Source organism: Abramis brama (genome assembly GCF_963993115.1).
Source record: "Abramis brama genome assembly, chromosome: 1".
Classification (NCBI taxonomy): Eukaryota; Metazoa; Chordata; class Actinopteri; order Cypriniformes; family Leuciscidae; genus Abramis; species Abramis brama.
In genome coordinates this window covers 35,091,411-35,117,937 of record NC_139963.1, presented here as the reverse complement: position 1 = coordinate 35,117,937, position 26,527 = coordinate 35,091,411, and the positions used below count along the sequence as shown (strand labels likewise).

The 26,527-nt window shown below is 37.6% G+C and overlaps 2 protein-coding genes across 5 annotated transcripts in view; both read left to right on the top strand.

Annotated features, from left to right (window-relative positions):
• The window catches only part of arhgap23a (Rho GTPase activating protein 23a), a 61,517-nt gene extending 50,371 nt beyond the window's left edge, over window positions 1–11,146 (top strand). For 3 of the 4 annotated variants that reach the window (XM_084086338.1, XM_084086337.1, XM_084086339.1), the window contains 14 exons: window positions 188–227; window positions 558–695; window positions 913–1,221; window positions 1,737–1,798; window positions 1,897–2,125; window positions 2,222–2,374; window positions 2,537–2,615; window positions 2,756–2,829; window positions 3,322–3,411; window positions 3,731–3,856; window positions 3,950–3,991; window positions 4,142–4,235; window positions 6,326–6,357; window positions 6,722–11,146. In XM_084086338.1, the coding sequence (XP_083942464.1) occupies window positions 188–227; window positions 558–695; window positions 913–1,221; window positions 1,737–1,798; window positions 1,897–2,125; window positions 2,222–2,374; window positions 2,537–2,615; window positions 2,756–2,829; window positions 3,322–3,411; window positions 3,731–3,856; window positions 3,950–3,991; window positions 4,142–4,235; window positions 6,326–6,357; window positions 6,722–8,131 (2,878 nt within the window). In that variant the 3' untranslated portion in view covers window positions 8,132–11,146. Of the gene's footprint in view, window positions 1–187; window positions 228–557; window positions 696–912; window positions 1,222–1,736; window positions 1,799–1,896; window positions 2,126–2,221; window positions 2,375–2,536; window positions 2,616–2,755; window positions 2,830–3,321; window positions 3,412–3,730; window positions 3,857–3,949; window positions 3,992–4,141; window positions 4,236–4,513; window positions 4,539–6,325; window positions 6,358–6,721 lie in introns of all 4 variants that reach the window. The other variant, XM_084086340.1, reaches the window with a different exon arrangement.
• Window positions 11,147–12,585: 1,439 nt separating this feature from the next.
• plcd3a (phospholipase C, delta 3a) overlaps window positions 12,586–26,527 on the top strand; it is a 34,070-nt gene continuing 20,128 nt past the window's right edge. Inside the window, exons 1-2 of the mRNA XM_084128184.1 lie at window positions 12,586–12,940; window positions 23,293–23,460. Of these exons, the coding sequence (XP_083984310.1) occupies window positions 12,853–12,940; window positions 23,293–23,460 (256 nt within the window). The 5' untranslated portion in view covers window positions 12,586–12,852. The remainder of the gene's footprint in view (window positions 12,941–23,292; window positions 23,461–26,527) is intronic.

The window sequence follows — 26,527 nt, the reverse complement described above, 5'->3', positions numbered from 1 at the left end:
GTGTAAATGCATTTCTGCCACCTCAGAGCAGCATGAAAGAGTCTGTGTAAAGACACTTCACAAGTGCTTCTGTGCCACCTTTACAGTGTAAATTTGGCATTAAATACTATTCACACCTCAGTAAGGATGTTTTTTTGTTTTGTTTAATTTTACTTTTAAACACACTCTCATTGTGCTCTTTCAACAGGAGGCTTCCAAAAAGAGTCAAGAGCTTTTTCACTGAAGGGGTGAGTTTTGGTGAAACCAACGTTTCTTCTTTCTTCTATATATATAGTCATTTAAGTGATATGTCTGTAAATAAGTAGGTTTTTTTCCCTAGGGAAATTGAATTTTTAATTATTACAAATTATTTCTTTGTAATAACATGCATGCACAGATTAATCAATCTCAACAAGATTAAGGACATGCATTAAAAAATAAAAAAGGCTCTTTTTTGTTTCAAAACTTAAAATGTCTACAGCTTTAAATGTTCTCTTCCTGTATTCTGGTTCTTTGTATACTGTAGTTCCATGTCAGTGTCACATTTGTGTGTATCTCTGTCCTGTGTCATGGTTTAGTCTCTAGACAGTCTGGGTGCTGCTGAAGAGGCTCGCTCTAAACGACACTCTACCTCGGAGCTGGGCAGCATCAGCTACAGTGACGTGAAGAGGGAAGGATGGCTCCACTTCAAACAGATCCACACTGAGAAGGGCAAGGTAAGAGAAAGAGACCGCGAGATTAGGGTTAGTTTATCATCCGGGAGAGCAGTTATTAGTGGTTTAGATAAAGATGTGGGTTGGCAACCAGAAGGTTTTTGGTTCAAACTCGACATGCTATAAGTAGCTTGGGATAAAAGTGTCTGCTAAATGACTAATTAGTTACATAGTTAAATGATCTGATGGATGAGATTTGTCTTTTCTCTCTCTCTTGCAGAAGGTGGGTAGTGCCATCTGGCCTTGGAGGCGGGTGTTCTCCGTGCTTCGGTCCCATTCCCTGTACCTCTACAAAGACAAGCGAGAGGCAGTTCTCAAAGGGGCGGCGCTGGGAGGCGGGGCCGACGATGAGCAGCCAATCGGCATCCGGGGCTGCCTTGTGGACATAGCGTACAGCGAAACGAAGCGCAAGCACGCGCTGAGGTTGTCCACGCAGGACTTCTGTGAATACCTGCTACAGGCGGAGGACAGAGAGGACATGCTGGAGTGGATCAGAGTCATCAGTGAGAGCAGCAAGACTGACAATGAGGTGAGAGTACGATAATGATGTTACATAGAGGGCTTAAACAGAGTGAAATGGCAAGATTAAATTTGTTTACGAATGACACTGGTTTTTGAGGTTGTCATTGCCAGTATAGGAACTAATGCATGTTGACACGGTGTTTGTGTTTGAGATCTGCTTCCTCTCTTACTGCCGTTCACTGTCAGCAGGCTTTGCTTTCACTGCCAGGTGTGCTAATAAATGTGAATATGGTCATAATACATTCATTTTATTTTATTTATTTAGAATCATGAAGTCTTTCCAATTATGTTGTTTTATTTTAGTAAATGAAAAAGTTTTCATTTGCATTTTGTTGTAGTTGTCATTACCGATAACAACACTGTTTGTTGGTTGATTTCCCTGAAGAGTGAACACACTGTGGCTTTGTGGTTTGCACAGTCCAACATGGCAACATTAGCTCAACCAATGGTTGAGTTTAGAATGAGACAATTATTTATTTTTTCAATGAAATTGAAATGCTCCTTTGTCCTGTTTGTCTGTAGGAATTGGGTTTCTCACGGCAGGCTCTCATAAGTAAGAAACTTAATGACTACAGGAAGCAAAGGTGAGATTGGAGACCATTGTCACATTTTTAACACTTTTTTTTACATTTTACTATTCCAAAGTCAAAATGATCCTCTTCCTCTTGGTTCCCTCCTTTAGTCCAACGGGTAATAAACCAGACTCCTCACCCAGAGTGCATCGAATGACATTTCTGCTCAGTAAGCAAGACAACAGTGCACCTCCACGTTCCCCAAAACACGAGGCCAAAGATGAGAGCAGCCCCCCTAAATCTCCTTGGGGCATAAATATCATGAAGAAGACTAAGAAGGCAAGCCCTAAAGCCTTTGGGGTCCGTCTAGAGGACTGCCAGCCTGCTGCCAAAAACAAGGTGTGTGCTTTTTGCAGTGTGCTGAATGTAGTTCTTATGCTTACTGGTTACTTTATGTTAGTATGCTTTAATGTGTGTGTGTTTTTGTCTGTGAAGTTCATTCCCCAGATTGTGGAGATCTGCTGCGGGCTGGTGGAGGAAATGGGTCTGGAGTATACAGGGATCTACAGAGTGCCGGGAAACAATGCAGTGGTGTCCTGTCTACAGGACCAGCTCAACAAAGGTGTAGACATCAACATCGCAGAGGAGGTGAGATGTTTATCTCGGTCAGAGACACCATGATTGTTAAACTGCCTCTGGCTCTTTGAGAGGCAACATACTAGTTATATTCACTTCCCATGTTTAAGCGGTTGCTTCCTCATATACTGAGAACTTCAACAACAACTACTTTCACTTTTTACTCCTGTACAGAGATGGCAGGACCTGAATGTGGTCAGCAGCCTGCTGAAGTCCTTCTTCCGTAAACTCCCAGAACCCCTCTTCACTGATGGTGAGATTATGAGCGTGCTAACTGTGATTTTATGTGCCTAAATCAATACAATTACTGGAAACCTTTAAAAGGTGTATAAAATGTCATGTAGTTACATTTTCTTTCTTCCTATATTTCTCTTTCTCTCTATACCATTGAAGACAAATACAATGACTTTATTGAGGCCAATCGGATGGAGAGTGCCAGTGATAGGTTAAGGACAATGAAGAAACTGGTATGAACGTGTTTTCAGCATATTTGTTTAAACACCACATTCTGATACAAGCTTAAACCATAATTTATTCCAGTGATTATTACAAAGCTGAATTTTCAGCATCATTACTCCAGTCTTCAGTGTCACATAATCTGTTAGAAATCATTCTAATATGATGATTTGCTGCTCAAGAAACATTAAGAGACCTATATTTTAATAACTGCTTTATATTTTAATAATATTTATACGTAATTTATTCCTGTGATGGCAAAGCTGAACTTTCAATGTTAAAAAAGTTCAAAAGATCAGCATTTATTTGAAGTATGAATGTTTTTTATCATTATAAATGTCTTTACAGTCACTTTTGATCAAATTAATTTGTCCTTTCTAAATAAAATCAAATAAAGTCTTACCTCAAACTTTTGAATGGTAGTGTATGTGCAACATTTAGCATTTATTTAGTATTCTCCTTGATTTAGTTTTTCTTTTGCGCTTTTCCATTTCTTCCTGCAGATCCGTGATCTACCAGATTATTACTTCCACACTCTAAAATTTCTAATCGGACACCTAAAGACTGTGGCAGACCACTCTGAGAAGAACAAGGTGAGCAATGCTTGATTTTCTGTTATTCAGATATTTCAGTATTTTAAATAACAGTTTTACCATGACTTACAATGCATATTTGAACACCACAGTTATTAATCTTCACATTTTTATTCAGATTTAAATTGGGTTCAAATTTGTGAGTAATAAAAAAGTCAGGTTCAGATTGCTCTTAAAATATGTATTTTCTTCTTGTTATTTTCTCATCTCGTAATGCTTCAGAGATTTCACATTAAAAAAGCATTGGAGCCGCTCATTTAAACTGCATACAGTAGCGTGCTTGTTTATGGTAGTTGAGTCTTACGGTGCACTTGTGCAGATGGAGCCACGTAATTTGGCGCTGGTGTTTGGCCCCACTCTTGTACGGACCTCAGAGGACAACATGACAGACATGGTCACCCACATGCCTGACCGCTACAAAATTGTCGAGACACTCATTCAGCATGTGAGGCACACCGCTGACAAAACACACCTCTGAGTTTACAGATAGCCTCCATTTGAATTATTTTAAACAATGATTTTCTTGCTCTCTACGCAGTATGTCTGGTTTTTCGTTGACGAACACGAAAAGGATGAAAAGGTTTGTTTTCTTTATTATTGAGAATCATAAAAAAATCATTTATGAATCATCAAGTCATCTACAGTATATGACTAAACTAAGCATTTAAAGAAAAGAAAATGTGACAGTTTTTCATGTGTTTTGACTAAATATTTGAATGTCGCCCCTCAGACACCTGTGGACACGGAGGATGTTCAGCCCGCCCCAAACATAGATCACCTCCTCTCTAACATTGGCCGGACAGGCCTGCTAGGGGAGGCGTCAGGTGAGACAGCTTAACCTGTAGTCTCCTGATTAACTGCCATTGGCTAGCAGTCATATTTCACCTCAGATGACTAACACTAGATACATACTTTCATCTGCATGTGAATGGACACATCTGTCTTTTGGACATGTGACAGTAATAGACAGCAGGTCAAACCTGTTTCTGTTTTCCTGCATGTTGAATGCTCTACACTTCTAAGTTTTGGTTTTTAAAGAATCTTTTTCATTATATTCACTTTCTGCTGTCTTTCTCTGTACATTTCTGCATTCCTTTCTTAGCTGAGCCTGTGGAACAGCCACTGCGGTAGGATGGGTTTCCCCTGCCAAGCTCTCTCTCTCTTTGTGTTTGTGTGTGTTCAGGAGTGTGTATTTAATGACTATATGCAGAAGTGGGAACGTTAATGTCTGTATCAAGCGATGAAGGTGCTTATGGGCCCCGTTTATACCTGGTATTAACATCTGTGTTACTTTGAAGTGCTAAATTCAGTTTTTTTCTCCTCATTCAAACCAACCACATTCAGAAATATCTTAGTAGGGGTGTATCTAATATTTTGTTATTTTTTAGCATGATAGTATGGGTCTACGTTAAAAATAGCAACTCTGTGTGCTATATAAATTGTTTTTAAAATGATTTTGGACATTTCTAGTCAAAATGTTATAGGTTATATTTCAGTTTTGACTTTTAAATGAGCAGATACTGCTTAGTATACACTATAATATATTGACTAGTATTTACACTATTTTTTGATTGATTGTTTTTAAAAGAAGTCTCTTATGCTCACCAAGGCTGCATTTATATGATCAAAATACAGTAAAAACAGTAATATTGTGAAATATTATTAGAGTTCGTAAGTACCTTTTCTGTCTGAATATATTTTAAAAATGTAATTTATTCCAAGCTGAATTTTCAGCATACAGTCTTCAGTGTCACATGATCTTTCAGAAATCATTCTAATATGATTTACTTACGGCTCAAGACACATTTATTACTATCATCAATGCTGAAAACAGTTGTGCTGCTTAATTCTGTCACTTTAATCAGTTGCGCCACTGTTGTATACAAATATAATATGCCATTGTTAAATAACAATTTTAATTTCTTTAAAAAAGACTTTTGAATGGTAGTGGTTTGTATCACAAAAGTAATTATCATGTAAAATTATTTTAAGAGCTAAGGCTTCACAGTTGTGACTTTTGAATACAAAGTGACACCCATGCCAGGTAAACGGGGCCTGTGTGTTGTGGCAAAATTGTGTTTGGTTTGTCCTTCTCCCCCTCTGACAATTACAGTTTCTACAATTACAATTCTACCCTTGCCCCTCCCATAGCTTCTTTCATGGGTTGATGTCATCAGTATGTGCCGTGATGTCATCAGTGTGCGCTTTATCTTTACCACTGGCTGCTGCATATATGGGCTCCTTCACTTCTTCTTCTATGACCTTGTTCACATTGGAACATTAACTGACAATCAGTGGCTGGTCGTTTGTTACACAGATGTTGCTTATAGTGTATCTTCTGTGAACACTGTCTCACAATCACTGTTTATGGGGGTAATGCTTAATGATTGACACAGAGGCTGCTATAGGTCTTGTTTAATAATGTATTAAAGGGATAATTCACCCAAAACATTTAAATTCTGTCATCATTTACTCACCCTCAAGTTGTTCCAAACCTGTATGAGTTTCTTTCTTCTGCTGAACACAAGAAGATATTTTGAAGAATTTCAGTAACCAAACAGTTGATGGGCCCCATTGACTTCCATAGTATTTATTTTTTATTTTTTTTGATGCTGTGGAAGTCAATGAGAACTGTTTAGTTACCAACATTCTTCAAAATATCTTCTTTTGTGTTCAGCAGAACAAAGAAACTCGACAGGTTTGAAACACGAGGGTGAGTACATGAAGACAATTTTAATTTTTGGGTGAACTATCCCTTTAAGTGAACTTACTGACAACCACAAAAGTTCACTTCTCCTCTGTGCCTCTCATTAAAACACCATATATTTAACATGGTGCCAAAATGTTTTTTTTATTTTCACTAACTTCCTCTCACAATCTCTTTCCCTATCTCTCTCTGTTTTTAACTGACCAGACTCAACCAACAGTGATTCTGCAAAATCTAAGGTCAGTATTGACCAAACGCTATTTAATGTTTGTTCTGTTTGAATAGTATTTGAATGTGTTTTTCTATGCATTTGGATGCTAGAAATTAGTAATAAAATAGTCATATTTAATTTTGCTTTCTAGATTTAATATTGTTTAATATTTATTTTATTTATTATAATATATACTTTCCCTCTTGATTTAATATTAGTTTATTGTTTTAATATTTAATATGAATTATATATTTTTTTATTCAGTTTTAATGTAAATATGAATGTTTTTATTTTATCTTTTTAAATGCATATTTAATAATAAATAAATGCATTTAATATTTATTAATAAAAATGTATTTCAAAATTTTAATTGTATAATATTTCAAACTTAGGGGTCGTGGGGATCAAAACGTGACTTTACTGCCAAGGATATCCTGACGTTATCGATTATGTCGGCTGTGACCCGAAAACGGCGGAAGCGGCACAACGGCCGTCTCGTCGGCAGCAGCACAGACGACGATTCTGAGCACGAACCCATTAAATCCTGTGTCTCCGAAAAAGATGATTTGCAAGAGATGGGGCGGGTGGCATCCTTCTGCGCCCCTCGAGCGGAGGGAGAGGAAGATGAAGAAGAGGAGGAGGAAGATGAGGAAGAGGAGAGTGAGAGACAGAAGGCACAGGAACAGAAGGAGGAAGTAGTTCCCAGCATTTCCTCGACAGAGGAAGCGCCACCAGCTGTGCTGCTGAGCGAGGAGGAGGAGCAAAGGTCTGAAGTGAAAGGTCGCAGCTGGCGAGGAGATGATGCGCGGTCTATTGTTTCGGGCTACTCTACTTTGTCCACTCTGGGGCGGAGCTTAGCATCAGAGGGGCGGGGTGATGATGCAGATGATGAGCACAGTGAACTGGTGAGTGAAACCGATAACGAAAGCGGATTCGCCTCGCGCTCCCTCACCCAAGAGAGGCCGGAAAAACCAACCCGTTCCGATCAAAACTCGCACGCCTCACCCGAACCGACCACGACACGCAGTTTCCTCTATGCGCACTGCAAATCCCAGACTCCCTCTGCTGCCTCTGGCTCCGCCCTCGCTCCACCTCCTCCTTCCCTCCACATCACTACCAACCCTGAAGACCAAGCGAACGATGTCGCAGCACGTTCGTCTACTCCCTCAACCTCCTCTCACTCATCTTCCGCCTCCCAGCGCCTCCACAGCCGCAACTCTTTTAACTCCCACCGCCTCATACAGTGCGACACCCTCGCACGGCGTCGGCTAAAGTCAGACAAAGCCAAAGCGTCCTCGTTGGACCTTTCAGAACTGTCAAGCTCCTCCGCCATGGAGGGAGAACGCCAGTCAGGTGCAAATCAAATCCCTGATTCCTCTCCGTCTCCTCCACCAAAAGCCAAATCCTCCAAAGAGGTTAGCGTGAGAAAAGAGTGTACGCCAACATCCTTGGCTGGTCTTGGAAGTAAGAGCTGCTTGTTGTCCCCTGGGCAGGGTTCCCTGGCGGATCAGGTACGGGCTCGGCTGATGGGCTCAGCGGATGACCTGCGCAGCGTCGGCCTGAGGAAGCAGCTCTCGCCTGAGACGCGCAGAAAGAGACGTGCGTGGAGGAGGCACACAGTGGTGGTCTCACCTACAGATTGTTCAGGAAAAAAAACACCGGCACTACCCCCCAAACCGATAGCTTCACCCCCCGCTGTTGAAAAGCTGGACGTTGGAGAGTCCCACCCAGAGTGCTCAGAGACTGAAGCCCCTATTGCACGTCGGGCCCTGCCTACCTCGCGTTTTCGTGATTTCTTGTAGCAGTGATGGTGTGTACAGGCTAGTGAACCAAGAGAGTTGGATTTGTGTTGTGTTGTAGCTGCGTCATCCGTATGTTTGATATGAGTTCACACTGACAGCGATTAACATCACTGTAGAGTACTTTTGGTCGGTAGACTTTCATACTCACTGCAGTGTCAAACTGGACCAGGTGGCAAATGATGTGAGCGTCATTGTGCACCATTCAGAACTGAACTGAGCATTCTTTAAACTTCCAGTTCAGTTTTTGAATTGGCATTGAATTTAAAGTGAGGTAGCAGACTGGATGCCCAATTGAAATTCGAATTGAATGAATTGGAATTCAAATGAACTGAAATTTAAATAAAACTGCAATAAGGGGGTTTACAGACCTGTCAATTGTTTGCTCTGAAACAGGGATTTACAAAGTTGCATTTCTCCCTTGGTTTGCTTTCATAAAGAACATTTTTATGCAATCGAATATTTTTACGTTTATGCAAGTCACACCTGTTTCGAAGAAGAACAATGACATTTTAAAATGAAGAGGTGGTCTTTGGCTTTTAGCTGCGATAAGAATAAAATTGACGGTTATTTTCGTCAGTTACGGCTCGTTAGATCTAGTATTCTGCCTGCTTTGAAACAGACACCGAGATAAAGTAGTGCGTAAGACTACATTTTGTTGAATGAATTATAGCATTTATTTGAATTAATTAGAGAGAGAGGGGGGGGGGGGGGGGTGCGTCTGTTTAGCGTCTCTCTCTATTAACAACGTTGCTGAGAAATATAATGTAGCGATTCCGTACCGAATCTATTCTATTACTAAAAGTCGCGGGGCTGCGTTGATAAGTTTCTATGCTCCTGAATGTTTCTGTGCGTAGCACGGTCTCCGCTGAGTCCGCTTTCTGTGTGAGAGTGACTTATAAATGTGTGTGCGCTTAAAACAACGCATTAATATAGAACGGTGATTCAACTGACTTGGAACTACATGTGCATTAAACGGTTTTATACCATGTTGTGGGTGAATACTCGATTCTGATTGGCTGCAGGGTGTCCATTAAAAAGTGATAGAGGACACCTAGTAAAGGGGTTCTGGTGAAACTGACTGTTTACCGTTTGAAATGAATAAATAAATGCGCTGGCTACATCAGCTGTGAGTAACCATAGCAACAACAGGCAGTAAACTGAAGGGTTCTACGAGCTGAGCCAAAGAGTATAGAAATACCTTGGCTGAGCAGACTATAAATATCTCTTGCTAAATAAACCGTCAGGCGTAACCAGGGAAACCAAGTTATTGTTTGTAAGTTATTGTAAAACTAATTAAAATATAAACTAATGTTTTAAAAATGTGACCATGTCACCATGGTATAAGCAGGTTAATGCCCGACGAGGTGTCTATTGTCAGGTATTAATGGACGACGGCGAGGCGTGAACCATCTTTATAACCGCTTATAATTAACCCTTACTTATTGCACACCTTCCAGCCAATCAGAATCGAGTATTCAGACAGACCAAGGTATAGTGCATAAACAAACCGAATCTAAGGGAGAAAATCGTGCCAGGTTTCAAAACAAATGCTCCAATTGAGCCAGGTGTGAAAACGCCCTAATTGTCATTTGTAACAAGAAATGGAAGTTATCAAGACAAACTTCTGCTTCATTTGAAATGTCACCTATAGAAATGTGTGCTTATTTTTATATACTACTTTGAATTTTACAAAAAATTAAGATTCAGTTTATGGACCAATTCATTTTATGGACCAAGGTGGAAAAAACACTTTATTTCCCAGAATGTCATTAAGTGTTTTTTTTTGTTGTTGTTGTTTTTTTTTTATTGTAATTTCCTTAAATTGTTCAGTTTTCATTCCAATTCAAAATCAACTTGCTGTAGGGCGTAGCCAATTTGACCTAAAAACGGAATTTCCATGAATTGAAAGGGATCTGACACTAAACTCTACCCTGGTCTGTATTCCCATGCACTGTCGCTGCCTCACATTACTGTTCATTTGCATAAACAAGAACTCTTTTTTATCCAAATGAGCAATTAATGTCACAGTCGCTTACGTTGCCTGAAATCATTCTTAATGAAGATGAATCCAGTCATTTTTTCACTGCAAATAGCTGTCGTGTGAACGGCCTTTTAGGTTTGCGAGTACTAATTTACATCACTCTTTCTCTCTCTGACCAACTTCAGCTGCATGGCAAAAGGGGCTTTTCAGTGTTGCCAAAGTTTTTTCATCATCATCTTATTTTCACATTTTCTTCTTCCTTTTCTTGGCCAAGTCACATGACAACATCCTGTAATGCCAAGACCCTCACGACTCGTCCCAGACGAACCAATTCTCCGAACGTGCCGGTACAGTATTGGTTAAACAGTGTTAGCAAAACAGGAACAGTGTTGACAGTTTTACTAGTTTTAACACAGGCCGTTGAGCTCGGTGCAAGTGCATAATTCAACCATTAACTCGCTACATTAAGTTCCATAAGAGGCAGTGTGGTGTGTTCACCTTCCCACATATTCCTTTACATTGAGTAATGGCTCATTGGTGAAATAACTTCAAATGAGTGTGTATGTGTGTCTGAAATTGCCTGTGTAAACGTGCTCGAGTATGTGTGTCAAACGATTTTGTAACATTTGTACAAAGCCTTGCTTAAGTTAACCTTGTAAATATACATATATTATATTGTCATTTCTTTTTTTCCTTTATTTTAGTTTTTATATGGTTTACAAAAGTGCACTTAGGTGCACGGTCATTTCTTTCAAGATGTTACTTGAAATGTTTTCCTTAATATTTTTTGTTTGTTTGTTTTATACACAGTATATATTATACATAAATTTTGTATGAATATAATAAGTACTTTTATTTGGAAATCTTGGGGTGTACCTGTTTTAACTCCACTAGACTGTTTTCCCTGTTAATGGCCTTTCTCTGTGACTTACAAATACTATGCAGAAATCTATTCACCTCAATGAAAAGAACAGAGATCTAACCTGCAAAGAGTGTCTGTCACAAGCTATAATAAAATCTTATTGCAGAGCTTATTTCATTTGGGTTTTGTCCTCTGTCTTGTACTGAAGTCATGTATACACCACATGAGTTTCTGACAGCAGTTTGTCTCAATCATTTACACGTGTGAATATTCTTTTCACATCTACTAATCAATAATAAGAGGTCTGATCAAGAAGACATGCAATGCACATCGTATGCAGTTGCCATTTCAGATGTCTTTGACCTTGGTGCTGATGTTTTATTATATAATGTCAATTATTTAATGACAGAGCTTCCGTGTGTGTGTGTGTGTGTGTGAGTGAGTGACATTTTTTGGTCCCCATGAGGAAAACAGCTTTATAAATCATACTAATTACATTTTTTGAAAATGTAAAAATGTAGAATGTTTCTGTGATGAGGGTTAGGGGATATAATATTTGTAAAAAAACAAAAACAAAAAAAAAACACATCTAAGGGAAGTCCCCATAGGGGATATAATATTTGTAAAAAAAAAAAAAACATCTAAGGGAAGTCCCATAAAACATGGAAACCTGTGTGTGTTTATGTGTGTTTACAGCATTATAGAGGGACCTGTAAAACCTGTATACAGGTCAATGTGTTCAATGAAACTTGTTTAACAGGTTTAGTGTTGTATTTCTTCAAAAAACTTTATCAATCACTTCCTTATGGGTATCTGTTCTATTATTTCTCATTAATTAATATTTTAACCTATACGAGGAGATATTATTGAAAGATAGATTCTCAGATTTTCCATGAACATCATGACACCTTTCTCACGTTAAACACTCACAATGGCTATACTATCCATTCAAAGTCTAATGTGCGTGTGCCTGTGCGTGCGCGCGCGCGCGCGCTGTGTGTGTGTTCATGTATTTCCTTACCAAAGAAAGACTGCTGCCCTTTTGATAATAGTATGCGTTATCACTAAATTAATTTAATTAATTTAATTGTAATCTCAACAGAAGGTAGACTAAGTAGCCTATTACTCTGACGTGTGAAGGTGTGAGTTTATTGTGAATCTCATTATTTTAACCAAGTCTACCCCGTACGATTACTTTTTATTTATTTATTATTACTCTCATATATTTTATCCTGTTTTATTTTATCGCATTTTAATTTATTTTATTGCAGGTCATTTCATTAGTATGTCAGCAGATGGCAGCATTGATCACGGTGTGTGTGAGCTGTCACACAGAATCTCACACAGCAGCTCATGTAGGTGCAGAGACATTTAACTCTGAATAAAGAACAAACTAAATTAAACTCTGAATAAACACGAGAGGTGGAGTCTAAGGAAGGGTCTTTGTGAAGTTCATTCAACCTCATTTTATAATTTTGTTTGCAACAGTGTCTCCAAAGATAAACTTTTCCAGGCTAAAAACAAGTAGGCTAACAAATCAATTACGCAATTTATTTTCTCTATTTCCAGACAGTTTCTCATAAAGCAGAGGCTGTTGACAGTAAATGTGTCATACAGTGTGTGAGTGAGTGACTCGAGTTCATCAGAGAAATATTTATCGCTCCTCGCCGGACTCGAGTTACGCGCTGCGTTTTTAGAAGCGTCAAGTGTCACGACAGGCGTCGCAGCAACAGCAGCGCTGCCTTCACATGCATTGACCGAAAGATTTAAACGCGCACTTCTGGACTTTTTTGTCTATTGATTATTCACATTTACCTCTCGGTTCAGGGCGGTTATAAGGAGTAGGCTACTGACTGGAACCGACGGAATATATTCAACATGTTGGGGAGAAAGAAGAAACCAGAGACCGTTCAGACTGAAACTAAAGGGTTCGAGTCGAAAACCCACGATCCGCTTCGGAAGCTTGGTGAGATGATCATACATTAAGACAAAATTAACTATTATACTCCTGAGTGTGAATGTTAGGCTACTTTAAGTATGCATGCTGTGTTTAACCTACAGACAGTTTGCAGTCATTTTACAGTAAGCGCAATCTCAGCAACTAACTTCTAAGTCATATGAGCAAATTCACCCATTACACACTAAATCAATAAAGACCTTTAACTTTTTGACATCTGTTCATTTTGCGTGACATGACATATGACTGTGAACTCACGAGATTTGTTTTATTAACCCTTTATTGTCTTTGGGACTACGCGAAAGAATACGCGATAAATAGGCTACACATCATTTTTGCATTGTTACCTGGATTTGTGATTTGATACAATTATAATTAAACAACAGTTCTGGTCCTCTAGTTTGATTGGCTGAGCGTATTAGCATTTGTATCACTCTGATTGTTTGTTTGTTTCAGACCACAGTATGTGAGTGATGCAAAATGATTTTCGGTTTTTGTTTTTGTTTTTGTTTTTTTGTGTAAGCAGTTGTTATTCCAACTGCAGTGAGAATCATTTTTAGAGCGTTTTTTTTTTATATATAGTTATGCACTATAATAAACAATTTAATTATAGGGTCTTTAGACCTGTTTTACAGTAATCAATAATTCATTCATTTTCATATGAAGGATCAAAGTTGGGTGCACTTGAGGACGATATGTGCAAAGTTTTCAAAATTTCAATGTTCTTGCAGTGTTGTACATTAGGAAACTAAATGAAAGTTCATGCATCTGTTCTTTTGCTTACTGTAATACTTGGTCTGTGTACACATGCACCAGATAGAGCTCTTTGTTTTTTTTTAAGACAGCTTGTCAAGTTATAATTAATTATTTGAAACTTGTGTTCCTTTTCAACAACCTTTTGTTTTTGAATGCAAGATCACTTGATGCTGCTACAATATGTAATGCAGTATTATATATATATATATATATATATATATATATATATATATATATATATATATATATATATGGTCTGACATATTTTCTTTCACAACTGGCATAACCACATTGCCTCACTCGTAACCACTGACTCTTCTCACAAACTTATTTTCCCACTCATGTTTACGTTTCATCTCTGCCTTTCAGCAGCATGACTCCATCTGAGATCACCAACACCTGCACTTATGACCCATGCTGTCCACGTAAAAAAAACAAATCAACATGTTTTCCTTTTTAAATCAACATTTATTTTGCAATTACATATTATGCAGCAAGAATATCTGAGACGAACACAGGTCTTGTTAGTATCAGCCCAGTTCTGAAACCAAACCAAAATATGTGCTAGTTTATCTTTCACGCTTTTGAAATGAACCACGATAAGAGGGTGGAGAGACCTTTTAGAATTTTATGGTTTACGTATCAGAACATAATACAAATCATCTGGTCGTTAGTAGGTCTTAAAATTAGGTAAATAAAACCTCAGATGAACAACAACAAATTACATTTTACACCGTGCCATTATTTATTTAACAAAAATAAAGCGAAAATGGAAAAGCCATGGGTGACAAACTAAGTAAGTCTGGACTTTGAAAAGGCCAGTGAAACACCTTTCTTTTCTTTTTCAGCCATTCTGTTGTAGATTTGCTGCTGTGCTTGGGATCATTGTCCTGTTGCATGACCCAATTTCGGCCAAGCTTTAGTTGTTGGACAGATATCCTCACATTTGACTCTAGAATTGGTATACCTCCTCTGTATATACCAATTCTAGAGTCAAATGTGAGGATATATCTGTCCAACAGGTCAATGTTCATGGTCGACTCAATGACTGCAAGATGCCCAGGTCCTGTGGCTGCAAAACAAGCCCAAATCATCAGCCCTCCATCAGTGTGATGGACAGTTGCTATGAGGTGTTTGTGCTGATATGCTGTGATATGTTTGGATTTCGCCAAACGTGGCGCTGTGCATTATGGACAAGCATCTCCACTTTCGTCTCGTCTGTCCAAAGGACATTGTTCCAGAAGTCTTAGATGGAACTTTGCAAACCTAAGCCTTGCTGCCATGTTGTTTTTAGAGAGAAGCAGCTTTCTCCTGGCAACCCTTTTCAAATATGCCATACTTGTCCTGTCTTTTTGTAATTCTACTGCCATGAACTTTAACATTTAACATGCTAACTGAGGCCTGTAGAGGCTGAGATACAGTTCTTGGGTTTTATGCAGTTTCTCTGAGCACTGCATGATCTGACCTTGGAGTGAATTTGCTGGGACGTCCACTCCTGGGAGGATTAGCAACTGTCTTGAATGTTTTCCACTTGTGAATAATCTTCCTTACTGTAGAATGATGGACTTCAAAATGTTTGGAAATGGCCGCATAACCCATCCCAGATTGATGGGCAGCAACAATTGCTTCTCTAAAATCTAAGATCGCTGATGTCTTTCCTCCTTGGCATTGTGTTAACACACACCTGAAGGCTCCAGAGCAGAAAACTGGCAAAACTACTGCTTTTATAGAGATGGTCACACTTGCTGATAATCAGTTAATCAAAGGCATTTGATTAGTAGTGCCTGACTGCTGCTTACCCTCTTAATTCCTATGGAAGCAGTAAGGGTGTACTTAGTTTGTCACCCATGACTTTTCCATTTTGGCTTAGTTTTTGTTAAACAAACAATGGCACGGGGTAATATGTCATATGTTGTTGTTCATCTGAGGTTGTATTTACCTCATTTTAAGACCTGTCAAGGACCGGATGATTTCTTTGTCAAGGATCAGATGATGTATGTCCCGATACATAAAACCACAGAATTCTAAAGGGTGTCAGTTCTTTTTCACATGACTGTATTTGAAAATATCTAAAATGGATGTCATTATATGACTGATATATCATGTAATCCTGGAATTCTTGTATTCTAGCGTAGTATTATGCAGCATTATTCATGAACATTGGCTGAATTCCAAGGAAATTAAGTAGGGCGTGTTTATATCATTGTTTTACAGTGCTGGTCTTTTATTGCAGCGCTTTTATTGAACTCGGCAGGTCTTTCATCAGTTGTGTATCACACCTCTGCCTGTTTTAGCTGGGTTTCTTTTGCATTAACTTATGATTGTGCTGAATATTGTCGCTATATCAAGTACAAGACCTTCTGAAGACTCGTCTACATTCGCTGGCTTCTTTGCATAACTACAGCACTGTGACTGCAGTTACTTGAGAAAGAGCTTAGCTTGAACTATTGCGAGTGGGCGATAACCCTGCCTCAGTTTAATTAGCTGTGCTTAATGTTGTGCTCATAAGTATTACTTCCATAGCAACCTATGGAGAATTAGTTATTTTTATTGAATGTTTTAGTTAGACCTGTTCCATGGCTGCCATAGTGCTGATTTATCTCTGCCATAGCTTCTACCAGATATTCTAGAAATATTATTAGTGTTCCGATTTATTGCACTTGTAAAATAATGTTGAGTGGCTTGTATGAAGAGTGCAAGTTGGTGCTCTTCAGTGGCGTGATTCAATGTTACTATGCCAGCACTTCAAAATACAGCACTCCAGTGGGAATAATCAAGAGGTTGTTTTAGAAATGAGATTTGCTGATAAACCCAGTGTGATGGGTCTATATATATATATATATATATATATAAATTGCTCCCAAGTTTCTCTAGTTGGTTTACTGTACTTGTGCTTCTGCAAGTAACGAGAGAGAATAAGTCATCCATGCAATTGCCTCACATTTATTCTAAATATAGATATGCTTACTATGGACAAGATGCACCTTAGGTGAACTGTAGGGAGCCGTAATAGTCTCTAAGGCCTGGTTTCACAGACAGGGCTAAGATTAAACCAGGATTAGGCCATAGTTCAATTAGGACATTTAAGTAGTTTTATAAATGTGCCTTAGAAAAAAACATTACTGCTGTGCATCTTGAGACAAAACAATGGCATTGACATATTTTAAGTTTTGTCAGTGCAAGTTGGCTTCAGTTAAAACAGCTCAAACATGCATTTTAGTCTGGGACTAGCTTAAGCCTTGTCTGTGAAACTGGCCGTATATGTTGCATGTGTGCAATAAAATATGAGACACCTCTTCACTCATATAATCATCTTTTTTTTTCCGCTGAAGTTTTTATGTTTAAATGTATACATTTAGTAGACACTTTTATCCAAAGTGACTTAGAATAGAGAATAAACATTGTTGATGTTTTTAATGTAAAGGATACATTTATTTGATAATAAATACAATAAAAAAAACAGTAAAATTGTGAAATATTATTAGAATTTAAAATATCTGTTTTCTACTTTAAAATATTTTACATGTAATTTATTCCTGTGATCAAAGCTGAATTTTCAGCATCATTACTTCCGTCTTCAGTGTCACATGATCCTTCAGAAATCATTCTAATATGATGATTTGATGCCCAAGAAATGTTTCATATTATTATCAATGTTGAAAACAGTTGTGCTGCTTAATAGTTTTGTGGAAAACCATGATATGATTTTTCCAGGATTCTTTGATAAAAAATAAAGTTTAAAATAACAGCATTTATTTGAAATAGAAATCTTTTGTAACATTATGTATGTCTTAACAATCACTTTTTATCAGTTTAATGCATCCTTGCTGAGTGAAAGTATTAGTTTCTAAAAATGAAAAATCTTGCTGACCCCAAAGTTTTGAACAGTAGTGAACTTTAAAGTTAATCTAGGTTTTTTTCATCCAAAAATCAACTGAAGTGGTAGTTTTCATTTTGCATGACCAGCTTCCTCTTCCTCATTCTCACTTACCCTTAGAATTAAGTCTCCTGTCTTCAGTACTGTACCATTATGGTTTATAAGTAAGTGACCTCTATTATGACTGGCTAACCTGTTTGCATATGAAATAAGTGACATCATCTATGTGTTGTGGGTTGCAGTCCGATGTAGTCTGTGCTGCACTTACAGGTTTTTGACATTAAACCCTTTGCAAAGTCTATACATTGTGGTGTATTCACAAAACAAAATGCGCCAAATTCTTTAGTCAGAAACCTTCAGGGACTTGGTTCTAATATGAGATCCATGATTGTGACAGCACAGCCATGATGAACCATTTTTTGCAGCTTGGTTTCATCGAGGTGACACGCTCGGTGTAAAATAAATTAGCTTTTATAAGGCTTGTGATATGCAGTGTTATTTTAGTATTACTTGTATACAATTATGTTATTTATTAATATTTTGAATTAGCTTTCTATATTTTAAGTTTTTATTTTAATTAAAGTTTTAATAATTTTATGTTTTAGTTTTTTATATTTCTATTCAGCTGTAATTTTTTTTTTTTTTTTTAGTTCTAGTACAATTTTAGTACTTTAACTTAAAGGGGCTAGATGTAGAATTCAGAAACCCTTGTTATTAGCGACACCGGTGGCCATTAAGTGAACTGCAGCCAGCAACGTATTGCTTGTTCTCGCACTCGTGTACACGTACCGTACAAGAGACTGAACGTATTTCAATGCCCCAAAATACTCACTGTGAAGTTCTGTGCTTAGAAGTAAAAAAATTATAATTTGGAGTGAAAATCTGAGAGTGACGTTTAGATGTGCTGAGCGCTTTCCTCTCTCAATAACAAAATAAACACATAACAAAAATCTGCGGTGAGAAAGCAGCAGTGAAGAAAGCATCAGATCATAGCAATGTGCATATATTTGCAAAAGCTCTGCAATTTATCGGCATCATGTTGACCGATGAAGTAACATTAGACTGTTATGATGGTTTGATATAAAGAATATTTAAGACTATAGACTGTATAGATCTGGCTATGTGAGACAATAGTATGAATTAATCCCTTTTCTTTGCGTAACGCATTGACATTATAGTACAGAGTACCTCTCTTGGCATCATCTTGAACATTGTATAAGCATTCATTTCATGGTCAAAATACCCACACTTGCAGTCTTGGCCACTTGAGAGTGTGTGCACGCAACAGGAAGTACTGTAAGTGTGCAAGAATATCCCAGGTCTTAAAGTCCCCCTGTAGTCATTAATTGTATCCCTTAAAACTCATCTTTGATCACCAAAATGACATATTTAAATGTTTTCTCCCTGAAAACAAAATTTTTCATGCCTTAAAATAGCTTGAATCTACTCTACACCCTTGCCTTGTTTAGTATATGCAGTTCTATGAATATGCAAATTAGCCCTGCCTCCACTCACTCACACCAGCTCAGAGATCCACTCGTTAAAGATCACATGTTGACGTAATTGGTTACAAGGTAGTTTGTGACATCAGAAACACCAGCGATTTCAAACCGCAATTTTGAGACTGTCCTTGGTTCACCACCGTTTTAAAGAGAAAATACTCAGCAATGGTGCTGACCGACGAATTTGCACATGGTTTGTCTTAAAGCATATTAAAAACACCACATAGACATATAAACAACATTAAAAGCTTGATTTTCACCAGAGGGTGACTTTAAAACGCTAAATCTCAGTGCACTTAATGCACACTAAACCCACACTATTGCGCGTAAAGGTCACATCCTTCATCTCTGTCCCAAATGGAAACCTAAGTCCTCGCAATCTTCCTCCAAGTCCACACTAGTGACGTTATGCCTCTTTGACTGTCGGGTAGAAGTCTGCTACAGTGCCTGCGAGCTCTGCAAAATTTGGGATTTGGGATACCATACGGTCTTGTGGACTTAACGGACACGCACACACAATGGCTATTGTAAGTCCACAAGACCGCAAGTTCACATGAAGTGTCATTTGGTACTGGGCCAACGTCTCGAGTCCTTCACATTAAAATCATCAGGCTATCATAGATAACCTAAGAAGTCGGGGAAGGTCACATTTTTTTAAGTTTCAATACAAGCTGTTCACACATAGAAAAAAGATTAATACATGAAAAATGTCACATATAGCACCTTTAAACGTATTTCATCGCAGTTTAAGTTTTTCCTTTAAATTCAAACTCTTTACTACAGCTTTCTTTTAATGAACAATAATTTAGTTAACAACAACAACACTGCTGATATGACTGCAGTCTAATTTCTGTTACTCGTAGAATTATATTACACACATTCTATTATACATTGAAATGAATGGGTTTTTCAAAAAAGTTCCATTCATGTCTATGTGTAGTTTTGGTCATTTTGACCTCAAATCATACATTTCACGAAAGCGTTCATTTCCATGAGTTAGTTAAGTTTGTGATGGCATTTCATTGCCGTGTTCCCAGTAGCAAAATAACACCAACCCCCCACCAATCTCCCTCCCTTCATCCCTCAGCTTTTCCCCCTGACCTCTGTGCTGTCACACTAACACACACACACACGCTTGTCAGAGAGACTTTATCAGGGTCTTTATATTCTGGTTGCCATGGTGAGGGTCTCTTTGCTGTAAACACTCTTGGCTGTTTAGCAGAAGCAGTTGAGGGAGTTTGCACTGCCTCTATCCTCTCTCAATCATTACTCTTCTGCAGAGATGGGCATAAATACATGGAAATGTATTTAAAATACAAATACAAAATAATGTGTGGAAAAATGTATTTAAATACAAATACAGTATTTTGTATTTTGAAAATACACAAAATACATGTGAAATTGGCCATCCAGTGCAGGTATAGGTCTCACAGTGAATGAAGAAACTACACAGGCATACTGACTTTTCATTCCTAACCTCATCTCTGCCCTATCTGTCTTTCTTTCTTTTAAATAAACCTATGCAAAATAGCAGCCATTTATATACTTATTTCTGGTTACAATGTAGTCTATTACTTGTGGTGAACACTATTAAAAAATTCATACTGTATGTAAAACTGTGGGAACCTTTTCTGCTATCTAGCAAAGAATATGGATGGGCGATATGACCAAAATCTCAATTTTGCTTCACAGTAACAGTATCATGGTTTCACAATCCTCAATATCAGTTTTGATTCCACAGCATAAACTGAATTTCAAACTCTTTTGAGGTTTTTTATTTGAATTTATTTTTTGCAGGTAGTCTCAATGCTTTTTAAGTAATTTTATGTTTATTTTATGTAAAGTTTATTTGTTTCTATAAGTTTATTAAAAGTAGAAAGTGTATCTAAAATTTTAAATTAGAATTAATTTAGATTCATTTGACACTATTTACCCCCTTTTTATTATTATTTTTATGTACAATAAAACTAAAAGCTGAAGATTTTTGTGGTGTATCATTCATCAGTGCTTGTTTTTCCACTCCAACATTCCAGTAATTCCTGCCCACTAAAAGCTGCACGGATAAATTTGCTTACCCCACACATAGGCCCATCAAACGATTTAGAAAAAGTTCCATCAATTCAAACTTTATATTATCGCTATGATATGTAGTGTCATATCACCCAGCCCTAACATGCAGTAATGCTTTAAAGGTTGTATCAGCGATTTCAGGCCCAAAAAAGGCCCAAACATAAATTATCACATTCATGTAATCTTTCCTAACGATCCGCTAGCTGCCCGCCCCATAAGCAGGCCGTCAAAAAACACGTCTCTGTAGGGGTTGTGAGGTTGCAAAACCTCACAACACCCTGTCGATGATTGTTTGGAACACTATTTATTTTGGTTTTGAGTGGTTGGTGAAACCAATTGTTTTTGTGTGCAGATCTCAGAGCCTAGGCTGCCTACAGAGACGCGTTTTTTTTGACAGCATGCTTATGGGGCGAGCAGCTAGCGGATCGTTAGGAAAAATTAGATGAATGTGATCATTTATGTTTGGGCCTGAAATCGCTGATACAACCTTTAAACACATTTGACAAGCTAGTTGCTAAAAATCAACAACCGGTCAAGAAGACTGATTGGCTAACGCTATTTTCCCACTTGTCTGTGCTCTTTTATTCTTTCATGTTAACTGAAGTGAATAATGCACTATTTAACTTTAATCAACAAGTAGAATTGATCATGACATTCTCACCTTATTCCAAAAGAAATCGCTGATCCAATGCTGAGCTACTGAATGTCTGAACTAGTTGATGCACAAAATCAATACCCTGATAAAGAGGTTGACTGGCAAAAAGTATTTTATGTATTTTGAAAATACAAAAATACTCATCTTAAATGTATTTAAATACAAATACAAAATAGTATTTTGTATTTCAAATACGTATTTTAAATACATGTATCTGAAATACTGCCCATCCCTGCTCTTCTGTTGATCACCAACTGTTTATATTGTTTACTTCTAGGTCCATTACTGTCACTCCAGTTTTTCTCTTTGATTTAATTGACTGAAAAGATATTTGATCCCTTAAAAAATTTGAAAACCTTTGCATTATTCACTGCTCAATCCAGTTAAAGGCACTAAATGCATTAAGTCATTGTCATTCTTCTCAGTGCAAACATGGCTTTTAGACTGCAGCTTATTCACGTGACTGTTTGCCTGGCACAAATAATGCTGAACTATTATGGCACGAGTAAACAAATAATTAAAAATATGTACCTACTCCAAAATTTTGATTGGTATTAATGTTTTTGTGCATTTTCTGGTGGCAGTAATTCATATCAATTGAGCTTTTCTTAACCACAGCGCAATAATAAGTTAGCAGGCTAAGCTTTTAGATTGCTAATTTTAGTCAGCAAGATTTTACCTAATTCCTTTAGTTATTGTATACGCTGAATTGTCGCTAAAACAACCGAGCGTGTGCAAATAAGCCAGAATTTCAGCGAGCACAAATCATTCCTCCCTCAACCTGTTTTTTTTTTTTTTTTTTTTTTTTTTTTCAGCTCAGCCTATTGTAGCACATGGACTGCACAGCCAGGCTTAACATAGCTTTGAAAAGTCTGTAAAGAGCTCATTGTGCACTACTGGCAATTTTGCCATCATTGCTCTATAGTGAACAGTCCAAGCTTACACAAGCCTGTGGAGGAGAGAAAGCCATTTTAATCTGAGCAACAAACATACCGTTGATGATTAAGAATGAAAGTGTGACAAAAACAAAGAAGGACAGTTCATTTTGCCTTCCAATTTTCATACGTGCAGTAATTGCTGCTGACGTCGACACACAGAAATTGGCGTCTTGCGTCACTGTGGGATGACATCATTCCTCATGTTTGTGACTGTAGACTGACCTGCCAGTGCTCTCACATCTCCACTATGCGTGAGTGTGCACATATAGCTATATTTATTTTGGAAGTAATGTTTGAGTAATGTGTTGATTTTGGTTCATATTTTGGATGAAATATCAAAGCAGTGAATGACTCAGTGCTGGGAAGTGTTAGTCGCTGGCACGTATATAGCCTGAATATGAGAACAACCTCGGGACGGCACATTATGAATTGTAATACCATGTGTAACTCTTGGAGACTTGACACTTCAGATTTACAGCATGTAGCAGGTGTGTTGGACAGACTGAAATAACAGAAGGTGAATTTATTTTAACATTGTGTGTGTGTGTGTGTGTGTGTCATAGGTGTGTTGGACGATGAAGATGTGCGTGTGATGCTGCAGGGATCAAAGATGGTAAAGGTTCGATCCCAGCGTTGGAGGAAGGACAGGAGCCTGAAGCTTCTGGAGGACTGTGTGACGGTGTGGTGTGAGTCCAGCAAAACCTCCCGCAAGGGCAAGAGACAGCAGACCTGTGAGTACTGTATGTCACCTGCCAGACCTGTGATCATTGAGCTGCACACAAAACTGCACACAAATATCAAAATTCAGCTTTGGAGTTCACAAATTGTGTGGCAAGCTGAGAAAGTGCATCATTTAGGGTCAATTCAGTAAGTGAGTTCCTGAGGCCCTTTAACAAGATATTTTGTGTTTCTACAGAGTGTACCTTCCCACATCTTTACAACATATTATTTATTTGTTTAATTTGAATCGCACAGAAACAAAATGCAACTTGAAATTTAAGATTAAATTCAGTAAATAGAGCCTTCTTCACAAGTTCAAGGGTTTTGTCTGGGGAATTCATTCATTTGTTAATTTATTATTTATTCTTACAATACAGGAAGAGTTTGCTGATTCAGGAATGACTTTACAGAATGCCGGTGCACTGATGTCATGATCATAGGGATTCAGGATCCGTAATGCCAGACCTTTACATGCGAATGAGAGGCTTTAATACTGCTTTAGCATTTGCTGGTCTTATTCACAGTATGGGATATGTTTCATAACTAGTCAAATCAAGGAGTCATATTCACACCCTAGAGGAATAATATCGAGAAAACAAACTAAGTCTCCTCTCACTCTGACCTCATTCTTGGCTTTAGGTCAAAACAAGTCATTGTTAATGTTTTGTTTGCTCTGCTCTCTTTGTATACCTATTGTTAACCTCATCCCAAAGGACACTGCAGGCATTAAATCTTATCACGTAAAATTTTTAGAAAATGAATGCCACTTTTTTTGTACTGGACGGATGGATTTGGCTTAGTGTAAGGAACTGTAGCAGTGACCCAATTAATCACAGGTCAGTCGAGGTAAAGATTTTCAAATGATGTAACAAAAGCCTAAATGCTGCGCTAGATACATAAAGAATGCAGAAAGGTTGTACAATGATGTGTCAATACAGGTGCAATCATAATATACTGTATACTGTATGTCTTGTATTTTTATGAGACGTGAACATGAACGGCCTTTTGTTGTTTTTGAACCATTTATAGTTTATGTTATCATTAGGGCTGTCAGTTGCATGATATGCTGATTAAACAAATTAATCACAGATGTTCAAAAAGAAATTCAAAGACATTACTTTTTTTGATAGACAAGTACATCATTAAATATGCATCATAAAAGTAGCATTAGAGGTCAGTATATAGTTTGTTTTATTGAGGCTGAATTTTTTTTAATCAGTTTGAAATGATTAAATAATGACAGAATTGTTGTTTTCGGATGAATAATTCAATATATGAATATGTCCTTGAACTTTATGTTGGGGATCCAGTATTATTCTTTTTTTCCCCATTGTAAAACTGATTCATATTTGACCATACTTGCTCTGTGTGATATATTGCTTGGCAGGTTTTTGTTGAGGGACGGGACTTTCCAAGCAGTGCAACAGCAAACAGAAAACCCATAAAGTTGTGTGTGCATATATCTGAACTCATTAATGCAGGTGTGCAGGTGTGTGTTTGTGTCTATATATACAGCAGATACTGCTTCAGCTTCTTTTCAGTTTAATTTCCTTGTTTTATTTGTTCTACAAGGAAATTAAACTGGAAATATTTCAGGTTATGAACTGTAATTACTTTCTAAAGCTCCCTTTAAATGCTGGATACCCAGCTAACAAAAATATTTTGTTAACGTTCCAATCAAGTTATGAAAAGTTGTATTTTTTTTTTTTTTGGGGGGGTTATGCAAATGTTGGAAACCTTAATTTTTTATGTTCTCTGAATATTTTGAACATTTTAAACATTAGACCATCTTTCTACTAAAATGTTTCAGAAAAAGAAATACGTTTTATAAATGATGTATAAATACTGTTTTTGTTCTAGCGTTATTTACATTATTGAAGACCAGATAACTCTGAACAAACGTTCTATTAACATTACTGAAAAATGTTCCTAACTTGGAGAGAACATTAGCCAGAACTTCTGAGAACGTTCCCGGATTTCTGTTTAGATGATTTCAGACCAGCAGATTTGGTGCTTTCACCTTGAATAGAGATGTTATGGGACATGGCCCAACTAATTATCCCAATCGATTACTTTCACCTTGCTTTTCAGGTGATTGTTAATCTTTATTAATCACACAAATTTAACCTTTGCTATAATGGAAACGTACCACATATTCATCTGTGACGAGACATTATGGGATGCTCTATCATCCCTAATCTCTAGTTGTTCAGATGATTGTTAATCTGTTTTTAATCTCACTTATGCTCTTCAAATGAAATGATAATCTGCTGTGAGAGTGAAGAGAATCTGACTTCCTGCTATAATCCCATTCATGACACTTCTCTGGAGTATGGGAACGTTATTAGACCACAGGTGTTGGTGGACCCTATTTAGGGAGCCTTCAGCCTCTCTGTCATTCATCTCAGCCCTCTGAAATATCTGTGATTACCTCAGCTGTCATCACCCTTAAAATCTGTAATTTTGTAATCTCTCTTCATGTTTGCTGAAAACATCTGCTCTCAGGAGGATTTATGAGTCTTTCTGATGACTTCTGAAACCTTGAGGATAAAAGTGAACCTGTGACTAATCATGTGACTCTCTGTGATTAATAATTTGTGCTCTCTGACACGCACACACACACACACACACACACACACACACACACACACACACAGACACACACACACACACACACACACACACACACACACACACACACACACACACACACACACACACACACAATCACAGGGTGTAGTGTCAGTAAGCACAGATGTCCATGTGTAACTCATTTTAGATGTTTTGTTATTTTGGTTAATAGTTCTTTAAAGACATTGTTGATTATGTAATAATTGGTGTTTTTATTTTAATTGGAACAGATTTGTGCTTTATTGTTTCTTTTGACTCCTTCAGGTGTGCTGCGTTTGTAGTGTAAACATAAAAGCATCTTGACTCACCTCAGGCAACATTAAAAGTCCGAACATAATTCATTTGGAAGTATATTTGGAAACAACAATATACTTTACAGTATACAGTATTACTATACTTGTTTCACTCTTGGCAAATCAGTAACGTTGTTCAATATGAAATGTTCAG